Below are 20701 nucleotides of genomic sequence, written 5' to 3' on the forward strand. Positions count from 1 at the left end.
GTTGCAAGATTGTATTTAATCTCCCTTACATTCAGCCAGGAATTTTTCCTCAAAATAGTCAACATGGCTTGAAGTAGCTTATAGGCTGCAGCACTAAGACACAACCAAAGACACTTTTATCCTTGATGCTTCAGACAATGCTGCTGCTGCCTGGAGATGCTTTTGCTGCAGCAACATGATATAGAGAGCTGACCAGCTCTGGCTGTGAGCATCTACAAAGCTGGTATTTAAGAAAACAGGGACAGCAAGCTAGTTCCCTTAAAATCCTTTCCTACATACCTGGAGTAAGTGACCAGTTAGGACCATTAAGGACCCTCTGACAAGTGGCTGCTTCATAACACTCTGCTTTATTAGAAAAGTTACAGTAAAAATGTAAAAAAAAAAAAAAAACCCCAAATTTGCTACAAAAGTGTATGTACAAGTTCTGCAGGAGTGCAGAGTATCTCTGAGGCCGCAGAGGTTTCCAAGCTGTAAACATGTTTTAGTGTTAGAGGCCAGAGTGGAAGGTGTCCATCTCCCACTTCCCAGTGTTTAAGCTGCTGAGGGTGCAGGAGAGGTGTCCAGGCAGTGCTGTCTTGGATGGGCAGCAAGGTAGGCTGATGGGCCCACACCTTCTATGCTTCCCTCCTGATAACAAGTCACCTCTTCTCTTCCTCAGGCCTCTGAAATGTAACAGGTCTGTAGCCAGGGTGGCTGGAAGCTCAAGTCAGCCACATCCCCTCCTCCTTGCCCCAAGCCAGGTAAGTGTTAAGGCTGTACCTAGAGGGGGTTTTTCCTCACGTCGATCATGGCTGGGTGGTGAGGCGCTGCAGTCAGGCTGGCTCTGCGCAGCTCCCGCCGGGGCTTGGAGGCAGGAGGGAGGCTGCGGGGAGGGTGCACCTCATGGGGCTGCCCTGCTCTCGGCAAGTGCTCCACATCCCTTTGCCGAAGGTCCCCAGGGCCGTCGCTGGGCAGGGAGGAACGTCTCCATGTCGCTGGCAAAGGCGCATGCACAAGGTCCCTGCTCTCATCCCTGACCCGATGGCTTTCTTCAGTGATAGCCAGAGGCATGGGCTGTTCCCCGAGGCTGGATTCCTCACAGGTCCCGAGTGCAGGGGGAGCTCTGTCCCCAGCTCCATGAATGCTTCTCTCCATCCCTGCTGGGAGATAGTACGGGTACACTGAGAGGAGTATCCACATCTCTACTCTTCTCATCAAAGTACCTCCAGAGTGCTTGCTCAAGGCCAGCAATAATCTGCACTGCTCCTGATTCTGCTACAAGCTCTTGCTGCCAGGGGAATGAATTTAAACTCCATTTAAACTCCCTTCATTTTAACTTGGTAGGAACAGCAAAGCCCCAGCCTGGCTTTCCTCTCACCTTTGGTCTGTCCAGGATGGACACTCATGCTGTTCAGCCTCTGGTTCAGCTCCTGGTTTGCCCACATATAACGGCTCAGCTCTTTCTCCAGCACCTGGATCCTTGCCTCATACTGCAGCTTGCTGCTGGCCAGCCCTTCATCCATGTGCTCTACAAGGGAAAACAAGGTCATTGCAAGCCCTGTGAAAGACAGAAGCAGCGTCACTGCTGTGTCAGGAGCTGGGTGGTTACCACGGCTCTGCTGGAGCAGTAACTGCATGTTCTGCTCGTGCTCCTTCTGCTGCAGGGTGAGCTGCCGGTCCATCTCCAGGCGCTGCCGCTCCACCGCCGCCTCCAGCCAGTACACGAGCTGCTGCTGCTCCTCCAGCTGCATCTCCAGCTCCGAGAAGGCAATGTGCTGCCTGTGCTGGTCCTCTCGCAGTGTCACCACCTGGCCAGGGCCAACAGCAAGGGACACCTCAGCTCCTTTAGAGCCTGGGAAGGGTTCCTGCCCCATTGAGCCTCATCTAGTACAGGAATGAAGGTTAGTAGTTCTGGGATATCACAGCTGCCCCAGGAGGGAACAAAAATGCATGGCCACCGCAGGGATCCATGACTCCTAAGAGTAGTTCAGCCCCTCTCCCAGGGGGTGGGCCATGTGGGGATCACAGTGCTATGGCTTTGTGGCCTGACTTTACAGGCAAAAGAGGGCAGTTGCGTCCTACCTTGTCAAAGTACTTGCAGAGCAGAGCTCGGGTCTCGGAGGAGGAGAGATAGCTGAGCTTGGCCATGAGGTTCATCTCACACTGGGACAGCAGACTGGCTGAGGCCCGCAGGACTCGCTGCCTGCATGTGATGGACTCATTTTTGTATTCAATGGCTGCATCCAGAGCCTCAATTGCCTCGTCCAACTGGAACAAGATCCGTTCTTCCTGCCAGGGCAGAGCTGCAGTTACTAGTGAGCAAAGGGTTTGCTCTGTCTCATAGAATCATAGAATAATTAAGATTGGAAAGGACCTTAAGATCATCTGCTTCGAAGCCCTAACCTCACCATGCCCTAATCTCACTTGTCATGTCAACAGTGCTGGCAAGAAGTTGGGATATGCACAGTCTGGGGATGTGCAGGAGCATCTGCTAATGACCCCATGCTCAGGTCTTTCCTTCTCTTGCTACCTCATGCTCCTGCATGACAGCCCAAGCAGAGTTACCTCTTGGGACAGCAGGGTGCCGTGGCGCAGCTTGTTGTCGAGCTCCAACCTCTGTTTGAGCAGCTGGTCCTTCTCCTGGCGCAGGCTGTTGATCTCCTGTCGGATCTGCTGCTGGTTGTGGGCACTGCCATGACGCAGCTGCCCGTTCTTCTCTGTCAGCTCCTTTTCCAGGTGTTCCAGGCGGCTGGACACACGCACTATGTCATCTGTCAGGGCCTGCAGCAGAATATGCTCAAGGAATCTGCTCTGGAGGCAAGTCAGGCCCTCAGCCCCTTTCTACTCCCTCCATAGGTCGAGTGACTCCACAGGCACACATAAGCTAAAGGCTATCAAACCAACTAGCTCAGAGGCCTCTTCTGTAGAGGCAGATTTCTTCCCCACTTCCCACCACCTCATCCTGACCTGAAGCCCCTTGCCAGACCCAGAGTGACACCCAGGGCTTCCAGCCTCCCAGCTCTGCTGGAAATCAAGGGGTTGAGGTGTCACACTCTTGTCCTACCTGGCTGGAGCGCAGTCGTTTGCTCTCCAGGCCATTCTTCTCCTGCAGCAGGGCTTCCTTTTTGGCCACAATAGCTTCCCGCTTCCTCAGCTCATCTTCCAGCTCATCCAGGGCCCGGCGCTGCTCGAGAACTTTGTCCATCTCTGTGTCCAGCCACTTCTTCTGTTCCTCAATTTTCTGACGGAGGGAGAGCAAAGGGCATGCGTGTGAATGCAGACAGCGGGAGCAATGCCAAGGACTGCTGGACTACAGAGCAGTGGGGTCTAGATCAGAGCAAGAGTCTTGATTCCATCTCTGCTATCCCTGTAGTCCAGACTTCATTGGTTTTATCTTTCCAGCTCCTCCAAGAGGCAGAGCTAAGCTAAATCCCCCAGGAGTCACTGGGGCTGCATCTCCTACCACCCTTCTGCAAACAGACAAGACTTCGCACTTTCTTTACCAATGCTGAGATTTAGAAGAGGTCCTGGTGGTAAGACAAGTCCTCTGCTACTAGATACAAGTGACATTACACTGTCCTCCTCAAGGGCAGGATGGGCTATGTCTCATCTCAAGCTGAGCTTCTTGCTTCCAGACTCTCCTGTCAGCCTGCAGTGTGCCACAGGCCCTTTTGCACAGGAAGGAGGAGGCCGGGTCACTGTGTCTGTACCTGCTGCTGCTCCAGGCTGATCACGGAGCCATTGCTGCCGCTCCGCCGCTTCCTCTGGAAAGCCGCGATTTCCTCTGTCTTGATGCGCAGGATCTTCTGGTGCTGCTCGTGCTTAAGTTCCAGCTCCTATGTTGGGAAGGGCAGCTGTGAGCACTGACGGGGAAGAACCTGTTTGCCCTACAGGCTGAGGGACAGGTTATATTCTCTACTAGCTCTTTTGATACTCTTAAGGGCCTATGCTCTCCAAGACAGCCACAGACCCCATCAGAGCTACCCCGGCCTGCCCAGCAGCCTGCAGAGCCCACCCATCACCATCCTCACAAATACCACAGCGGCAGAGCTGCTCCTGCCTGTTCCTACCTTGACTTGGTGCTGCCGCTTATTCACCTCCGTCTCCAGGCGCCGCTTCTGCTCGCTCTCCTCCCGCAGCCGGCGCTGCAGCAGCCCCTGCTGCCGCCGCATCAGCTCGATGTTCCTCTCCAGCTCCTGCACTCGCTTCTCGCTCTGGGCCGACAGCGACACCAGCCTCTCCGTCGCCTGCTTCTTCTTGCCGAGAACCTGGTGGAGGCAGAAGCTGCCCTTGGGCTGTTGTCTCCCCCATGCCCTTTGTAGGGATGCCCCCAGCACTGCCCCTGCTCACCTCCCCGGGTGGACAGATCCCTTCCCACTCACCCGTGCCTTGCTCTGCGCAGCTGCCACTCGTGTGCGGTACTCCTGCAGCTTCTGCTTCTCCCTCGGGTCCCAGGGTTCTTTGTCCTCCAGCTCCTGGAGCTGCTTCTGGCTGTCACTCAGCTCTGCCCTCACTTGCTCTGCTTCCTGCTCCAGCTCCCCAATCTTCTGGCAGTACTGTCTGTTCAGAGCCTGGGCATCCTTGCCTGCAACACATCCCCTCTGCTGTGACCTCCAGGCTCCTGCCCTTGCAGCCAGCATCCTGCTGAGGAATGGACCTTTCCTCTCCCCACTGGCCTACTGAGATGAATGTTCCCTTTCCCTTAACTACTCCACAGAGGGATGGAGAAAGAGGGCTCTGCTGCCTACAGGTGAAGGAACTGAGCATAAGCAATATACGATGGGAATATGAACCAAGCATCATGACTAGCAGATATCATGGGTGTGCATTCCCACCAGCAGCTCTCACCTGTCTTAATGAGCTCTGTGATCAGCTCCTCCTTCATGCGGATGTTGATGGCCAGCTCTCGGATCTTCTGCTGCGCTTGCACCAGCCTCCATTCGGAGTCCTTCCCTGGCAGCCGCCTCCTACAGACCTCTGCAACACAGAGGCCTGGGTAAGGAACGTCCTGCCTTAGCAGCCAGGTGATAGAAGGACAAATCCCATCTCTGATCTGTAGCCAGGACCTGGCACAGCATTGCCAAAGTCACCCGCAGCTTCCACCAACGCATGCAACTCTTGCCAGACCCCAGCAGTTCAAGCTTCTCCTTAACAAAAGCAGCTACTGTCATCCGCTGCATTCATGTCCTCTGGGCTCACATCAACAGCACTCAACAATGCACCCCCAGCCGGAGGAAGAGACTGTCCAACCTTTCACTTGCCTTTTGACAGCTCCAGCTGCTCCTCCTGAATGGAATGAGCATTGCCTCCGCTCAGCTCCTCGCTCAGCTTGCAAATCTCTTTCTTGCTCCAGCTTTGGATCCCATTTCTAAAAGGAGCAGAGGATTTATCAGCTGGGTCTGGGCACTGCTGGAGCTGTTCCCAGTAAGGACTCTTCATGAACCACAGGCTTCAGAAGGAGACAGGAACAGTAGTGGGTGTTGGGAAAGATGGTAATTGGCTCCCCAGCGACCAGGCAGCTGTCAGCAGCAAAATCACTGACCCCAGAAGCAGCATTTAGCATTTGCGCCTACATCCTGCATGAGAACTGTGCTGCAGAGGTGGGACAGGCAGGTCTCAGGACTGCCAGGGCACTGCACAGTGCTAGGGTAATCCCAACTCACCGGCGCTGCAACAGGGACCGTTTCTGTTCCCACTGCTCCTCCTCCTCTCCCGAGGACAGCTCTGATGGTTTCTCTGGGTCCTGGACGAGCTCTCTCCTCAGCACCACATCTTTGAGCTCTGGATTGCCAGCTGGACACTGTGCGTGGTTGGAGTTCAAGGCCATTGGGTCCCCCTCCTGCAAGGAGGGTTTGCTGTCGAGCTGCTGGGGCAGAGAGGAAACATGCTGTGTGAGAGCCGGTGTTAGAAAATGCGGCTCTCAGCTGGGCACTGCTGCTACACACAAAGAGAAGCAATACAATGGAGTAAGTATATTGTCAGGATAGCTGGTGTGCTGCTAGACCCTGCCTTCTGTTGCTCAGACACTGAGCAAATCTGGGACCCACGCATAAAATCAAAGTAAAAGCCTCAGTTTTGAAGCTGTGATGTTCCTTAACAGCACAGACTTGTGCCCTCACCTTCCTGCCATGGGCTTTTCCACTCTGCTTAGCAGGAAAGGGCACCGAGGGAAGCCCGTTGAGGCTGTGGGAGGGGGCAGCATCCAGTGGGGCTGTGTGAGGTCTCTGGCCGGCAGTCACCAGGTGAAGGTTTTCCAGCAGCCCTGGCACGCACAGGTTTGGCATTGCCATCTCCAAGTGTATGTGCAGCTCTGAGATCTTATCCTGCTGCTCCTGCAGCTTGTCACTCTAAGAAGCAATGAGAAAAACTCAGTTACATACACATGGATCCCACTGCAAAGAAACCCAAAAGCTGGGCTGTGCTCTCTTGAGAAGGAAGGGGAAGACTGGGGCAGGTCCCTGCCAAGAGCAGAGCCCAGGAATACCTGCAGCTTGTACTGCTCCATGGCATCCTCCAGTGCAGCCAGGAAGTCACGGTTCTCCTCCTCCAGACGCTCCACTTGCCTCTGCAGCTTGGCCACCTGCTCATCTTTGATGGACTCGCACCTCTTCTCTGTGTTCACCTGCTCCCCATGAAATATAAGAGAGGCAACATCAGCATCCACCTTTGTCCTTACCTTCCTTTCCCATGCTGGACTCTGCAAGGGCACAGCAGCTCTGCAGACCCAGATTCTTCCTGTGAAATAGATCTCTCAACCACAGCTAAATCCATGTTCTCCCTGCCTGCTGCGAGGACATCTTTCTGCCTCTCTATGGCCTTTTGGCCAGGTTGCTTCTCTCCTTCTCCTGACCTTTCTACCATGCTGTGCTGAGGCTGTTGCCTTCAGTGGCCATCAGATTGTAAAATCACAGAACAGCCTGGGTTGGAAGGGACCTCAGAGCTCATCTAGTTCCACAGGCAGGGACACCTTCCACTAGACCAGGTACAACCCAACCTCAGAGCTACAACATCCCAACCATTACCTGGGCTTTTGCCACCTTTGAGCCTTGTGCCTCGGGGCTCTGGTCTTCTGCAGAGGTGCTCTCGATGCCGCTATCCAGCCCGGCCGAGGTCAGCTCGCTCCTCTCACCCTCCACCGTGCACAGCCACTCCTTGACCCGCAGGATCTGCTCCACGGTGAGGTTACTGTCCTCCTGCAGCTCCATCAGCAGCCGGTACGCGGCATCGGTGCAGGTGCGGTAATGGGCACACTCAGCCAGCAGCCGAGCCGTGGGGTCTGGCGCGCATCGTTTGGCGGTGGATGAGCGGTTGATGATCCGAGTCTCGGAGCGGTGCCGCTGCTCCAGCGCCTTCTGCAAGCTCTTTATCTGCCGGTGCAGCTCCTCCACGTGCTCCGTCTCCTTGTGGCAGTTCACCACGGCCTTGTTCTGGATGTTTTGAGCCCGGTTGGCGTAATTCAGGGTGTTGAGGCTCTCGTCGAAGTCGGAGGAGGATGGGCTGACACAGGCTATCATCACAGTCTGGGCATTCCCCCCCAGGGAGTCCTTCAGGATCCTGGAGAAGAGCACAGTGATTAATATAGCTGAAAGACACAATAATGCAGGAACCAGGTTTCCAACCCTTTTCAGAGGTTGAGTCCAAGGAAAACGATGTTCTTGCTCTGTGTCTGGTTTGGCACCAGCAAAGTGAGCAGAATCACAGTTCCTAATAATAATTATAACTTGCAGTGTGGCAAGTTTTCAGCTGAATAATTCCTGAGGTTGGGAGCTCCCTGAGCAGTCAACCTGAGAGCCCTGGTGTGAGAGCAGAAAGGAAAACTGCAAGCTCCTCCCAGCTAGCCTGGGGACAGTGAACCAAGCCTGGTGAGCTGGGCATAAGAAAGGTAGGGAGAAATATCACCTCCTTCCTGCTGGCACAACAACCCGTGACACATGGGGGTCCCGCTCCCAGCTGTACCTGGTGATTTTGGAGTCCCTGTACGGGATGTGGCTGCTCTTCCTCCGCGGGTCTCCCAAGGCACTGATGACGTTGCCCAGGGCCAGGAGGCCGCTGTTGATCTGGATGCTCTCCTTCAGCCTCTCCCCTGTGTTTCCTGTCTTCACAATGCGTTCTGAGCCCGCCAGGTCCACGAAGTGAAACTTGGAAACCAGGACCTGTCCTGAGGCGGGGACGGAGGGCGGGTGGCGGTGCAGGGGGATGCGGCCGGCCCCGCGCCGCTGCTCCATGGTCACTGTGAAGATGGTGTGCGAGCGGCTCGACTGCTTGTTGATGTGGGTAGCTCCCGTGTGCTTGGCTGTGTTCCCCATCTCCAGCAGGCTCAGCACCTCGTCCAGCCCTTCCACTTCTGACTCCTTCACTCCACAGAGCACTGCAACAGCAAAGGGAGTTGTGGCTGGGAGGGACGGGCTGCCTGAGGATACAGCTCCTCCCCACAGCCTCATGTCACCACAGACTAGCTTTCCACACCAAACAGGACTAAGCACAGCAGTCTGCTGAAGGAGAGGGATGGAGGGAGAAGACTTGGATCTGCCTTTACAGGCAGATAACCCAACCCTGGCCTCGGCCCTGAAAAGTGAGCCCATGCACAGCTACACATACCGATGTTCCCCTTGTCATCCTCCCGGATCTGGATGTCTTTGCTGGCTGTATCCACCTGCAGCAAGTCCCGAAACTCCTCCTTGTACACTTCCAGGTAGGACACTCGGACGGTGTAGTCAATGAGGTCATTCTCGTCGATGAGCCTGAAGGTCTCAGCCATGGCTCGCGGGATGATGCCCTGCTCATCTTCATTGATGGAAGCTGGCATAGAGATGCAGATGGTCATGGGGAGCCCATGGTGGCCAGGGACAGAGCCACGGGCAGGAGCCTGCCTGCAGCATCTGTTATTTGGAAAGGAGCAGCCTCACAACCATCCCACAGCCTGGATTAAACATCCCTCTGAGTGTTTCCAAGACACAGGACCTTGGGGCAAATCCTATCCCACTGCGGTGCTGGATTCCAGCAATGCTGCTTGTTTCCAGTCCTTCCTCAAGAAGGAAAAGTCCCATTAGTGTTTCAGCAGGTAGCAAACACCATGCCTACAGCATGCTGTCCTTTGAAGCTAGCCTGACTCCACAACCTTTCCCAGCTCGGAGAAGTTGGGGTATTTCGTGCTTGCAGCCTACTCGTGCTTGCAGCACTCTGAAAGTTAAATGGTTTTGCTTTTGTCTCTAACAAAATGTGATAAAACAGCAATCCCCAAATCTGGTGCAGTATAGCCGCAGCTGGGAAACTGGCAGTAGACTGGAAGTATGGAAACAATTTAGTGTTTACAAACTGTGCAGTTAACTAAAGCTGGCTGAAGGACTTACAGCACATTCTCTCTAAGGTATCATAATGCCATTCAACTTCTAGGAGGGAAGGGTTTCCTCTTCCTCCAGCCCCTTCCCATGAACAACCTATAGCATTAACCCCTGCAAACCTCCCTCTCCTTACAGCTAATTCTGGGACAAAGCTGATGGATTCAACCCAGCTGAAGATAGCGGTGCCCAGGGAAGATCACCACCACCTCCAGCGGAGACATGGTCCTCTCACATGTCCTACAGTGGTGGAGGAGAAAACCTACACGCGGTGCTCCCGAAGGTGGTGCTGTCCATGGGACAGGTGGTTACAACAGTGGGGGAAGTGGGAAGGCTGGGGATGGGCTTGGAGGGCTGGCAGGGCGAAGAGGGAGGGCAGGGGGGAAGGCCGGGTTGGGGTGGTGATGGTGGAAGTGATGGTGGGGAGCGCAAAGGTGATGATGAGATGGGTGGGGATGCGGGGCTGGTGGGCTGGGAGGGAGCGAGGCGGTGGCTGGCTCGGGGGGGGGGTTGCCGGTGGGGCAGCGGCGCCGCGGGCCGGGCGTTACTCACCGACGCTGGCCTCCCCGATGGTGTAGGTCTTGCCGGAGCCGGTCTGCCCGTAGGCGAAGACGGTGGCGTTGAAGCCGCGGAAGAAGGCGCGCAGCAGCGGCTGGACGCAGGCGCGGTACACGGCCGCCTGCCCCGCGGCCTCGGGCAGCACGGCGGCGAAGCGGAAGCGGCGGCGGCCCAGCGCCACCTCCCCGGTGCCCGCGTCCCCGCGCAGGCAGGGCCGGAGCCCCCGCAGCGCCTCGCGGGGCAGCAGCGGCCGCACGCGCACCGCCACCCGCACCGCCGCCCGCTCCGCAGCCATGGCCCGGGGGGCGCGGGGCCCGGCGCGCAGCGATGGCGTCAGGCGGCGGCGCAACGGGGAGCGGCCAGCGCGGGGCGGGGCGGGCACGGGGCGGGGGCGGAGGTCGGGGTGAGCAGCGAGGGGAGCCCGGGGTGCTCCGGCGCGTGTGCGGGTTCGCTCGTGGGGTGCTCACTGGGGCTCCATCGCTTGTGGGGTGCTCACTGCTCACTTGTGCTCCATTGCTCGTGAGGTGCTCACTGCTCACTGGGGCTCCATCGCTCGTGAGGTGCTCACTGCTCACTGAGGCTCCATCGCTCGTGGGGTGCTCACTGGGGCTCCATCGCTCGTGGGGTGCTCACTGAGGCTCCATCGCTCGTGAGGTGCTCACTGCTCACTGGGGCTCCATCGCTCATGAGATGCTCACTGCTCACTGGGGCTCCATCGCTCATGAGATGCTCACTGCTCACTTGTGCTCCATCACTCGTGAGATGCTCCGTCACTTGTCAGACTACTCTCCACCACTCATGAGATGCTCCCCATCACTCATGAGGAAACACTTCACCACTCGTGAGCTGCTCCATCACTTGCGAGACAACATTCAACTCACAGGATGCTCCACCACTCCTCACAGCCATTCCCATGTGGGATCACAGTGGGGAAGGGACAATGGGCTGCGTGCCGCTGCCGAGGGACAGTGTGCTGGATGCTCAGGCGTGGGCAGCCTCCTGGGATGCAGTTTGCGGAGCAGCTGGCGCAGACAGACGGTGCTTCCCATGCGCCTGCTGTGCCGGGGGCTGGCAGGACACTGACGCTCGCTGGGGATGATCTGAGCAATAGCGAACTTTTCCATCCGGCCTCCCGCAGCTCCCGCTGCACCGCCCCTGCGGCGGTGGGGAGGGGACGGCCCTCGCGGGTCCCCTGGGTGCTGTGGGACGCGCTGGCTCCTCGGCTGCGCACAGAGGAGTCGCACACGGTGCTGGGATTGCTGGCGAGGCACGGCCATGGGGCTGCGGCTCCCGCTGCGCCGGAGCACCAGCTTCACCCCCGACCACCCTGCCCTCATGGAGATGGCCGGCCCCACTGCCCTGAAGATGGAAACAAACGTCCTCATCATGGGAGCAGATAACGTGGGGAAATCAGGTAAGAAGTGTCCGTGATCTGGGAGCAGGGGGTCCAGGCAGAGAGACCCCCCAAGAAAGGCTTAAAACTGCAGCAGCATCTGGAGAACAAAGCTGCAGAGAGAAGCCCTGTGGAACAAGCTGGGGAGATGGGGCTGAGTACAGTTGTGTTTTGGGTACAGCCGTGATCTGAGGGGGGAAACTGAGCACAGCCTTGTAGGGTGAGCGGTGGGGAAGGTGTTTTCCACTGAGCTGCAGTTTGCTGATGCTCTGGTTTGTGCTGTGCCTCCGCTCACAGACCTGCTGGTGGCTGGGGGAAAGCCAGGGGTCGTTCCTGCTAGTGGGAGTTTGCAGGGGAACGGTGCGTGACTGCTCTGGATTTGAAAAGGAAAATCCTTCAGGTTTAGGGTCATTCTGATGGTTGTTATCCTTCCCTCTGCAGCTCTGACTGTGCGCTTCCTGACCCGGCGCTTTATCGGGGAGTACGGAGACATGGGTGAGTGCCAGGGCATGGCCAGGCTGTTTCCCGTTAGGGATGGGGATGAGGTTCTGCCCGCAGGATTTCATTGTTTCCCATCCCCTCCTGCCTTTCTCCATTGCCTTTGCCTGCTCCCTAGGAGTTCTCAATGGTTGTCTCTGTTCAGTGACCCATCTCCTTGCTCCGCAACTGCTCCTCTGGGGTGCAGAAGGGGCTGGCTGGCAGCTGGTGGCACCAGTGTGCCGGGGCTGAGCGCTGGGGGCAGGCTGATGTGAAGGCCACCGTGCTCCCTGGCGCTATTGCTGCACAAAAAGAGCCCCGGGACGTGTCCTTGTGGAGCACGGTCTCCCGGTGTGGACGTGACAGGCTTTCCCCAGAAGACCTGGGTTGAGGGAGCCTCTCCTGGGTCCATGAAAATGACTGCTCTTTTCTTTGGCAGAATTCCTCTACAGCCACAACCTGACCATGGATGGCCGAGAGATTCTCTTCCACATCTGGGACGTCCCCAATTCCCAGGTGAGAGGACCCTGCTCCCGTCACCCATTTTCATCCCAGGGGCAAAACCCCTCTACTGAAAGTTACCTACGAGGAACCACAGGCTGGGAGCTAGCACTGAGCGAAGCTGCTGTGTCAGAAGGTTTGTAGGCAACTGCAGAGCACAAGTCTGCATTGTTGCTGGCAGGGTAACAATCATCACCATAGCCCATGGTCCTCTGGCTGAGGGCTTTAGAGTTGATACACTAGTATTACCAGCCGAGACTGAGCACAGGAACGAAGTGAAAGTGCTGCTGTGAGATTCCCCATGGTGTTATCACCTGCAGCCTGCAGTGCTTTGCAGCTGGAAAACCCCCCTTCCTTTCCTCTTTCCCCAGGAGCAGGCAGAGGAGGGCTCCTCGGAGGAGAAGCGAATCCAGTGGGCAGACAGCTTTGTCCTGGTCTACAGCATCTGTGACCGTGCCAGCTTCAACATCCTGCCCCTCAAAATCCAGTTCATCAAAGCGGCCAAGGAGGGGCAGAGCCAGGAGAAGGTGCCCATCGTCATCGTGGGCAACAAGCGGGACCTGCACCACCAGCGGGTGGTGTCCAGCGAGGAGGGCCGGCTCCTGGCCCTCTCCTTAGACTGTGGTTTCTATGAGGTCTCTGCAGCCGAGGCTTATCACGGGGCCCTCATGGTCTTCCATGGACTGGCCGAGCGCATCCCTGACACCAAACTGGCACTGAAGAAGGGTACAGGGATCCGTGGCATCGTCAAGACCATGTCGGCTGTGTTTGCCCGTAAGCGAACAGACTCCCTCTGAGCTACGGCATGGATGTTGCTTCTCTCTGTGCTGGACCAAGCCTCCTCCCTTGGTGCCCATGGAGATGGTCTGTGTGCTTGCATAAGTATGATGGGTTCCTTACTGTCCTCCTAATGCCAGGATCTGGATGACCTGCCATACACAGCAGTGCAGCTGAGAACTGTAGTGCCTTAGTGTTGGCTCTGTGATGGGGCAGTCTCTACCCTTTGCTGTACCGGCTTTTCAGGCACCTCCTGCTTTGTCCTTCCATCCTCCAACACTGGAAACCATGAGGTGATTTTGACACAACTCCAGGCAGCATCATTCCCAGCTCCTTCAGCAGGAGCTGTCAGTGAGCAGGGAGTGCATGCTGCTTCTGCCCGGCTGCCCGGCTCCTGGTCCCCCCCGCTCCTACTCTGGGATCCTTATTCCTGTTTAATGTTTGTCAGGGACCTCTCTGGTACCCCTGGAGCACCCATGAGGTGGCCAGGTGGGGGTTCTCCATCAGGGAGCCACTGGCAGTTCTCACATGTGCATCCCTGCGTTGGGATGTCCCCATCACTGGCTGACCCCAGAGGACCTCAGTGGGACCCCATCCCACCCGCCTTGCTTCAGAACCATCCTGCTCATGGCCCTCTCTCCCACAGCCTTTCAGTGCTCGCAGCCATTTCCCCTGTGCAAGCACCGTACGGGCTGTGCCTGGGAAAAGCCAGGCGTGTGGCTTGTTCCCAGGACCGGGGTCGCACCGTGTGCCTCCCAAGCTGCTCCATCTGTAAGTCTGCCTGTCCCTGGGGAGGAAGGGAGGTGGGGAAAGGGGTCGCTGGGCTCATCGCCGAGCCCTTCTGCTGCTGGGAGGCTTTTCCCTGCCTCTCCCCGAGCCCCTTCCCCTGGGAAGGCAGCGTGTCGGGACAGGGTCTGTGTGTGCAGTACACTGGTGTCTGCTGTGAGATGCAATAAATTGGTTTTGGCAGGAAGCCTCCGGCTCCTTGAGGCTGTGAATTTGTACTTGGAGCATGGGAAGAGACACGTAGTGTGCTGGGCATGAGCACCCGCCATCGCTGCTGCTGTGAGGATGAGTTTCCCTTGGCCCTGGGTTGGGTGTCTCACCCCACTCTGCTCCCTCAGTTTGGTGGCTCATGCTATTAAAGCGGGCGAGCGGCAGGTCGGGAAGGTTTATTATTGCAGCGGATACAATGATGTGTTGTGGGAAGCCAGGCGGTCCTGTGGGAGAGAGGGGCTCCGTTTGTTCTCGCTGATCTTTCTGACCCCACCATTTCTGGGGGTGGGTGCACAGGGCTTTCTGACTCATGAGGCTTGCTGGTCCATGGGGTCCCTCATGGAGGAGCAATCTGTGGCCAAGGGATGAGCCCTGCAAAGGGTGATGGAGGGAGGAGGGATGGGACCCAGGTTTGTATGGTGATGTTTGGTGGCTTTGCTGTTCTTGCTCTGTTTCAGTTTCAACACGTAGACCATCTGAAGTCCACACCATCTGCTTCACCAGCCGAGGGTAGAGCAGTGCGAGACCTGACTGGTCCCTTTTTTACGCTCTCACCGCTCTTTTTGCACCTCCTTCACCTTTCTGATCCCACCTCCCCCTTCTCCTTCCATCAACAGGGCTTTTGGCTGCCTTTATTCCCCCACCCTCGCCCCAATATACTCCATGGCACATCTACCACTTCGAGCTCCCATCCCAGTGCAGGGGAGCGTGCAGGAGGCTGGCAGGGGCCGGCAAAGCGTGCTGGGGAGGAGGGTGGGTTAGCGCAGGGCTGGAATGTGCTCATCCTCCCCATGGCTCAGTCCTTCTTGAAGACAGGACTGTAGAGGCCGGTGTAGTAGGGCCGGCTGTACATGGGCTCGGGGCTGAAGCGGTAGGAGCCCTCGCTCACGCGCCTGCTGTAGGGGGAGAAGGCGGATTTCCGCGGGAGGGGACACTCGGGCTCAAAGGCAGGGCTGCGGTAGAAGTTGTGCCGCAGGAACAGGGGGTCCTCCAGCCCCAGGAATGAGAGGGGGTGATGGCCGCGGTACAGCCGCCAGTCCCCCCTCAGCTGGGCTTTCTCCTCAGCAGGGGGGGTGGCAGGCTTGGCCTCCTCCTCCTCCTCCTTCTGCTCCTTCTCTGCGCTGGGCTTGCTGCTCCCGGCTGCATCCTCTTCCTTCGCTGACTGCCTGCGGAGCTGAGAGATGGGGTGAGCACACAGCGAGGCTGCGCCTGCCAGCCCTGCTCTGCCTGGGCTACACAGCCCTCTGGAACCGGGGAGCCTCAGGACAAGCCAGTTTGCCCCCAGAGGGGTCTGCAGTGGAGGGGAGCAGGCAGCTGCGGTGGAGAGATGGTCCCAAGGGGAGCAGTGGGGTGGAGGAATCATAGAACGATCTGGGTTGGAAAGGACCATCCAGTTCCAACCCCCTGCCATGGGCAGGGACACCTCACACTAGACCATGCTCCCCAAGGCTCCGTGCAACCTGATTTTGAGCACTGCCAGGGATGGAGGAGGAAAGGAAAGGGGACACAGTCTTAGCCTGAACTTCCCGGGAATCTGTGGTTGCACCCTGGCTTGGGCATGAGCCATGTGAAGGTGCCACCATAGGCCAACCTGCTGGCTCTATGGGAGACTCACGGTCACAGCCTGGGGGATGCTCAGGAGGAGGCTGGGACTGAGGTGTCCTGGCAGCAACCTGCTCTGGTACCTCCTGGAGCTCTGGGGTGCTCATGGGAAGGAAGAGGTTGGACAAGATGGGGTTTGCTGGAGATGGATGGTTCAGACTCACCGGCACGTAGCTGTACAGGGTGCCCAGCAGATGCTTGGGGGCACTGATGAGGGTCCCCCCAAGAGCATCCACCGTCTCCATGGCCTTGGACAGCCTGCGGGGGGTGAAGAGGATCAACCCCTCTGCTGCATCCCAGGCCACCGCCGGGACCTTCTTCACGCTGGAGATGCCGGAGGCGCAGGCGGTTTGCAGGTTGTGAGCCACGCTGCCCACCAGCCCGGGCTCATCCCCTGCCTGCGGGAGGAGCCAGCTCAGACACCGGCCCCTCCGGGCGCGCAGGGGTGTCCCTGTGCTCCCATCCCCTCTGCAGCAGGGTCACCCCATGTATCCGGCGCTCCCGCCCCCCCAGGGACCCTCTGCCCCGGGCTGCGCTTCCGCTGCAGGCAGAGGTGAAGGGCAGTGACCCCAGCCTGCTGCTTCCTGTCCCCATGTCCCAGCGGAGCTGCTGCTGGAGACCGTTCCCAGCCCCGCTGGCTCACACCACCCCTTGCTGTAGGGATGTTGGAGGGGGAGTCTCGAGTGCAGCAGGGAGCTCGGTGCTGACACCCTACAGCAGCAAAGGAGTCTTGAATATACAAGCCGGGATGCCCTTAGCCTTGAGGACTCAGCGAAGGGGAAGCTGCTGGGGCTGTCCCAACTTCCCTTCACCTCCTCCAAGCTGCAGTTCAGCAGGGATGAGGGCCTTCTCCCAAGGGTATGGTGGGAACATCCCCCTTGCTGGCATGGTCCACGGGCGCGAGGATGCTTTGGAGCACGCCTGCCTCACTGCTCCCCCTTTCTCCATACCTCCTTGCTGTGGTGGTTGTCTTTCTTCCCTGCCTTCTCCTGCTTCTGCTCTGGAACCTTGCTTTGCCGCTGGCTCAGCCGGCCGGTTGTGGTGCTGCGCCCATCGCTATGGACCTGCGGTGCCTCGGGTACACTTGGCTTGGCCAGGCTGCCCTGGAAGAGGAGCAAAACTCCACTGCTCAGAGGGAGCTGGTAGGTCCCATCCTGCTCATCCTGAGAGTTTCAGGGCGGCCTGGGGTGTTCAGGGAGCAGGAGGGTCACTGGTGCACATGGGAAGAGATCCTGAGGGCAACAGGGAGCGCTGGGATATTGGCACAGGCCAGGGAAGGGGATCCCATGGCAGCACTCGGTGTGAGAGGAGAAGCGCCTCTCTGGGTCCTTGCAGGGGCTTTCTGCTTTAGGAAGGATGCGATGGCAAGGCCATAAATCAACAATGTACACTGGGAGCTGGCTAAAAATAGCTTGTCCTGCTAACACAGCACAGTGTGTGTGAATGCACTGCCGGAACCGCCGGCCCCGGCTCCTCCTGCTGAAACAGCAGCATCCACCCCCCTGCTCTAGGATGTGCTCCAAGCAGCTTAAATGTCCCATCTGAAACCAGAATCAGCCCAAAAGAGGGCACGGGGGAGCAGGAGCCTGGCACTCACCACGATGGGGATCCACGTGGCCAGCTCCTGCCCTTTGGCTTTGGCACGCTGGAGGCCATGGGTGGTTTGCTGGTAAGCACGGTGGGAGGCAGTGCTAACCAAGGTGCCAATCCGGCCCAGGGTGCTGGGAGCACTGGGAGCGCTGGGCTGCTGCTGGGACACCTTTGCTGCTGACTCATGTGGATCTTTGGGCTTCTGATCTAAAGGCAGAAGAGTACTGGATGGGGTTACATCCTGGTGGAAAACGCTCCTAAGCAGCCCTATGACAAAACCCAGGGACTTCCTCCTGCCACACGGACCCAGCCCTTGCCACACTCTCAGGGCGGATTAGGGCATCAGGTCTACCTGCTTCTTCATCCTCCTCCGGCAGCAGGTACTCCATCAGCTTCTCCAGCCCTCCCAGGGCCGTGTCCACCCCGGCGGCTGCCATCTGGCTCACCGAGTTCCTCCTCGTGTACTTGGCTGTTGTCTCCACCGTGCTCTTGGTGGCCTCGTACCCCTCTGCTGCCAGCTCCATGATCTTATCCATGGAGTTACCAATGGTGCTTTTGGCGCTTTGGAGCGGGGTGGAGATGGTGCCCTTCAGTTCAGATGCGAGCTGTGGGTGGAGAGATGGACAACAGCCCTACTGAGGTGTGCCTGGGGTGGCATGGGACAGCTGGAGGGACCACAGGGACCTCAGCCATGGCCATGCCAGTGGATAGCTCTGAGAGGGGCATTAACAGCTCTCTCCAGTCAGGGCTGGAGGTAGCGGGCAGGAATGGGACATAAAATGCTGTTGATGCATATTTGGGAGTACCCCAACTGGTTGGAGCATCCCCTGTGCTGCAGGAGCCCTTGCTTGGAGGTGCTGCCTTGTTTCCTGCTCCATCGCCATTCAGAAACAAGCCTAGAGCAGACATGCCATGGGCTGAGTAGAGGGCTGGTGGGTCCCAGGCTGTCCTATGCCCTACCTTGTCAACGGGGTAGTGGAGGGCAGGGATCTTCTCCTCCAGGTGGTCCAAGCCCCGGCACGCCAGGTTGTTCGCCACAGCAACTGCCTTGGGCGAAAGCATGGGGTGTGTTGGTGAGGAAAGCACCGGCGCCATGCCGGGCACACGCCAGTGCCAGCGCAGTCCCATCACGGCGGGTTCATCCCTGCCGTGTGCCCCCCGCACTCACACTGGGGCTCCAGCCTGCGCACCACCGGCTCCATGCTCCACACGGCCAAGGCGCTGGCGCCCTGCACACCCCGCTCATAGACCTGGCACACGGAGGCCATGAGCGGATGGGCCTCCTTGGTGGTGGCGTAGGTCCGCTGCAGGCTTTCGCAGGTTGAGCTCACCACCGGCAGCTGCAGCACCCTCTGCAGCACGTTCTCCTGTCGATGGTAGATAAGCACCGGTCACCAACAGCCCTGCCCTGAGGAGCACCCCATCGTCCACGCACCGGGGACACTGCTGTGGTGCAGTGACCACAGAGGATGCTGGAGGAGGAGGAGGGCATTTCTTGAACCACACCGAGGGTCCCGGCACAGCCATGAACAAGCGGGCTGGCTGCTGCTGCTGAAGGAGCAGGGATGCCACAGGCAGTGTCCCCGCAGCTCGTGCTCCCTCTGGCTTTCTGCTTCTTCTTCCATCTGACCCATCCCTTGCTCCTGTCCTTGGGCCAGCAAAGGCCAGTGCCTATGGGGTACCTCTGTCCTGTCTGCCTCATCACCGCTTGACAAGTAAGGTAAATGGACCTCAAAAGGAGAATGGAAGAGGAAAAGGTCTATTCTTGAGGGCTTGTGTGTTTATAGGGTGTTCATCAGAGCCATTCATGTGAGAAGAGGGCACCAGAGCTCCCCGAGGAAGCCAGGCACTGCATCCTGCTAGCAAGGGTGATGGGGGATGCCCCGTGTGCTGCCAGTGCCAGGGCATGGCTGGAGGTCGGTCCCTCTTAGCTGGGTGAGCAGGATAAACCTGCAGCTCCCACCCTCTGCTCCTGCTCTCACCCAGTGCCCGCTTGGTGACATGAGACAATGGAGGGAGATGCTGCAGCCCCAAGGGAGGACCGGGGTGAACACTGGCCCATGGCAAGAGCTCTCTTGGTTGCACAGGACAGAGCAGGAAGCTCAGCTGGCTTTGCTGGAGGCTTGGGGTCCACAGTGGGGACACAGATGAGGGACAGGCAGTGCTGCCAGGCACCACCAAGGGTTAACTTCCTTGATTCTGAGCTATTTAATTCCAAGCAAGTGAAATGTTTTATCCTTTCCCTTTGCTGATGCTCGATGTTACTGCAGGTCTATATAAAGAGGTGGGCACATGGGACAGCGCGAGACGTGACTTGCATTCATCTGGCCAAGCTGGTACGTGCTACCCAGCACCCTCTGCCCTCCCCTCTCTTCCCGCACCCACCTTGGCACTTCCATTCTGCAGAGTCTGGTTCTTCTTGGCTGTCATCCTGACTCACCCACCTGCAAAGCAAAGCCGGGAGCCTCAGACCCTGCTGTGAGGGCAGAACTGGGCTTGGGCTTCCCCCAGTCACTCCTGCACCCCCCCAAGCATGGCAGGGCCGGGAGCTGGGCCGAGGCATCTCCCATGGGTGCAATGGATGCGGCATTGCCTAATGTTTGACTTGTTACCAGTTCAGCTGCAAAACCAATGTCTCCACACAGCCCTGCCCTGCTTGTGTGTCTTAACACCCAAAAGATGCAAAGTATTAGTTGAGAGGCATCTAGTGTGGAGGAGCTACAGGCAGGATATATGTCACTGCTGTAAAGCAAGCTTGCAGCAACTGGAATGCTAACACATGTGCATGGAGGCTGGGAGATGCAGGCTGGGAAGGGGCAAGGCAGCAGGATGGGAGCAGAGAGAGGAGCTGCAGGCAGGGATGTGGTGATGTGATGTACATCTGCAGCTCTGCCACTCGCAATGCCAGTGCTTATCCCTGTGCAGCCCCAGCTCCACTCAGTGGGCAAAATCATTGCAAAACACCCATCTCCAATGCTGCCGGTGGGTGCCAGTACAAAGCACAGCTCCAGCTCCCAGGCGTGGATTCCCTTTCCTTAGCAGCAGATGACATTCAGGAGGTTTAGGGATAGCAGCTGACCCCCCCATCCCACTGAAGCTGTCCCGGTGGGACACACTACTCACCGAGGGGCAGCCCTTCCCCAGCAGAGCAGTAGCAGAAGGTGCTGGCTGCACCGTCCCTTCACCCTGGTCCTCTGAGAGTGATGCACCGTGCCCCAGCCACTACCACCACCAGGCCCCACCTCCTGGTTGCGTGGGGTTTGGGAGCTGGAGCATTGAGGTGGAAAGTGGCCAAAGAGCTCCATGAAATCACTGTGATTCGGAACAAATGATGGCAGAAAATCCCCTTCGTTGTCTTCCCTGCAACGCTGGGGCCCAGCTGGCATGCACCAGGGTTTAATGTGGCTCCATCAAGAGAAGATGAGAAGAAGCTGCCCTTGGACCTCACCACCTCAAAAGCAACAGGTGAGCACGCAGGGAGAAGGTGAAG

General features: G+C 57.9%; 3 protein-coding genes across 5 annotated transcripts; 1 reads left to right on the forward strand and 2 right to left on the reverse strand.

Moving 5' to 3' along the window:
* Nucleotides 1-336: 336 nt before the first annotated feature.
* KIF7 (kinesin family member 7) lies at nucleotides 337-10179 on the reverse strand. 3 transcript variants are annotated; one of them, XM_065688433.1, is made up of 19 exons: nucleotides 9870-10179; nucleotides 8578-8778; nucleotides 7936-8347; nucleotides 7002-7533; nucleotides 6464-6601; nucleotides 6099-6326; nucleotides 5643-5842; nucleotides 5241-5347; nucleotides 4828-4956; nucleotides 4362-4564; nucleotides 4050-4247; nucleotides 3690-3815; nucleotides 3044-3220; nucleotides 2545-2760; nucleotides 2062-2268; nucleotides 1589-1787; nucleotides 1358-1507; nucleotides 760-1139; nucleotides 337-662 (listed from the first exon to the last, which is right to left on the reverse strand). In XM_065688433.1, exons 1-18 carry the CDS (start codon nucleotides 10168-10170, stop codon nucleotides 760-762), a joined length of 4104 nt encoding a protein of 1367 aa, XP_065544505.1. In that variant the 5' UTR covers nucleotides 10171-10179; the 3' UTR covers nucleotides 337-662. The 3 variants fall into 3 exon arrangements, with proteins under 3 accessions (XP_065544505.1, XP_065544506.1, XP_065544504.1); XM_065688434.1 differs by having other exon boundaries at nucleotides 760-1136; nucleotides 5643-5845; XM_065688432.1 differs by having other exon boundaries at nucleotides 5643-5845.
* An 894-nt stretch (nucleotides 10180-11073) lies between these two features.
* Nucleotides 11074-13996, forward strand: LOC136018995 (ras-related and estrogen-regulated growth inhibitor-like protein). Its single transcript, XM_065688726.1, has 4 exons — nucleotides 11074-11289; nucleotides 11710-11763; nucleotides 12185-12261; nucleotides 12618-13996. The coding sequence occupies exons 1-4, from the start codon at nucleotides 11151-11153 to the stop codon at nucleotides 13041-13043; spliced, it is 696 nt and encodes a 231-aa protein (XP_065544798.1). The 5' UTR covers nucleotides 11074-11150; the 3' UTR covers nucleotides 13044-13996.
* Nucleotides 13959-20477, reverse strand: PLIN1 (perilipin 1). Its single transcript, XM_065688725.1, has 9 exons — nucleotides 20335-20477; nucleotides 19597-19655; nucleotides 18380-18578; nucleotides 18172-18254; nucleotides 17564-17816; nucleotides 17219-17418; nucleotides 16572-16724; nucleotides 15786-16019; nucleotides 13959-15193 (listed from the first exon to the last, which is right to left on the reverse strand). The coding sequence occupies exons 2-9, from the start codon at nucleotides 19639-19641 to the stop codon at nucleotides 14816-14818; spliced, it is 1545 nt and encodes a 514-aa protein (XP_065544797.1). The 5' UTR covers nucleotides 19642-19655; nucleotides 20335-20477; the 3' UTR covers nucleotides 13959-14815.
* Nucleotides 20478-20701: the final 224 nt, after the last annotated feature.

This window comes from Lathamus discolor, chromosome 8 (genome assembly GCF_037157495.1).
Source record: "Lathamus discolor isolate bLatDis1 chromosome 8, bLatDis1.hap1, whole genome shotgun sequence".
NCBI lineage: Eukaryota > Metazoa > Chordata > Aves > Psittaciformes > Psittacidae > Lathamus > Lathamus discolor.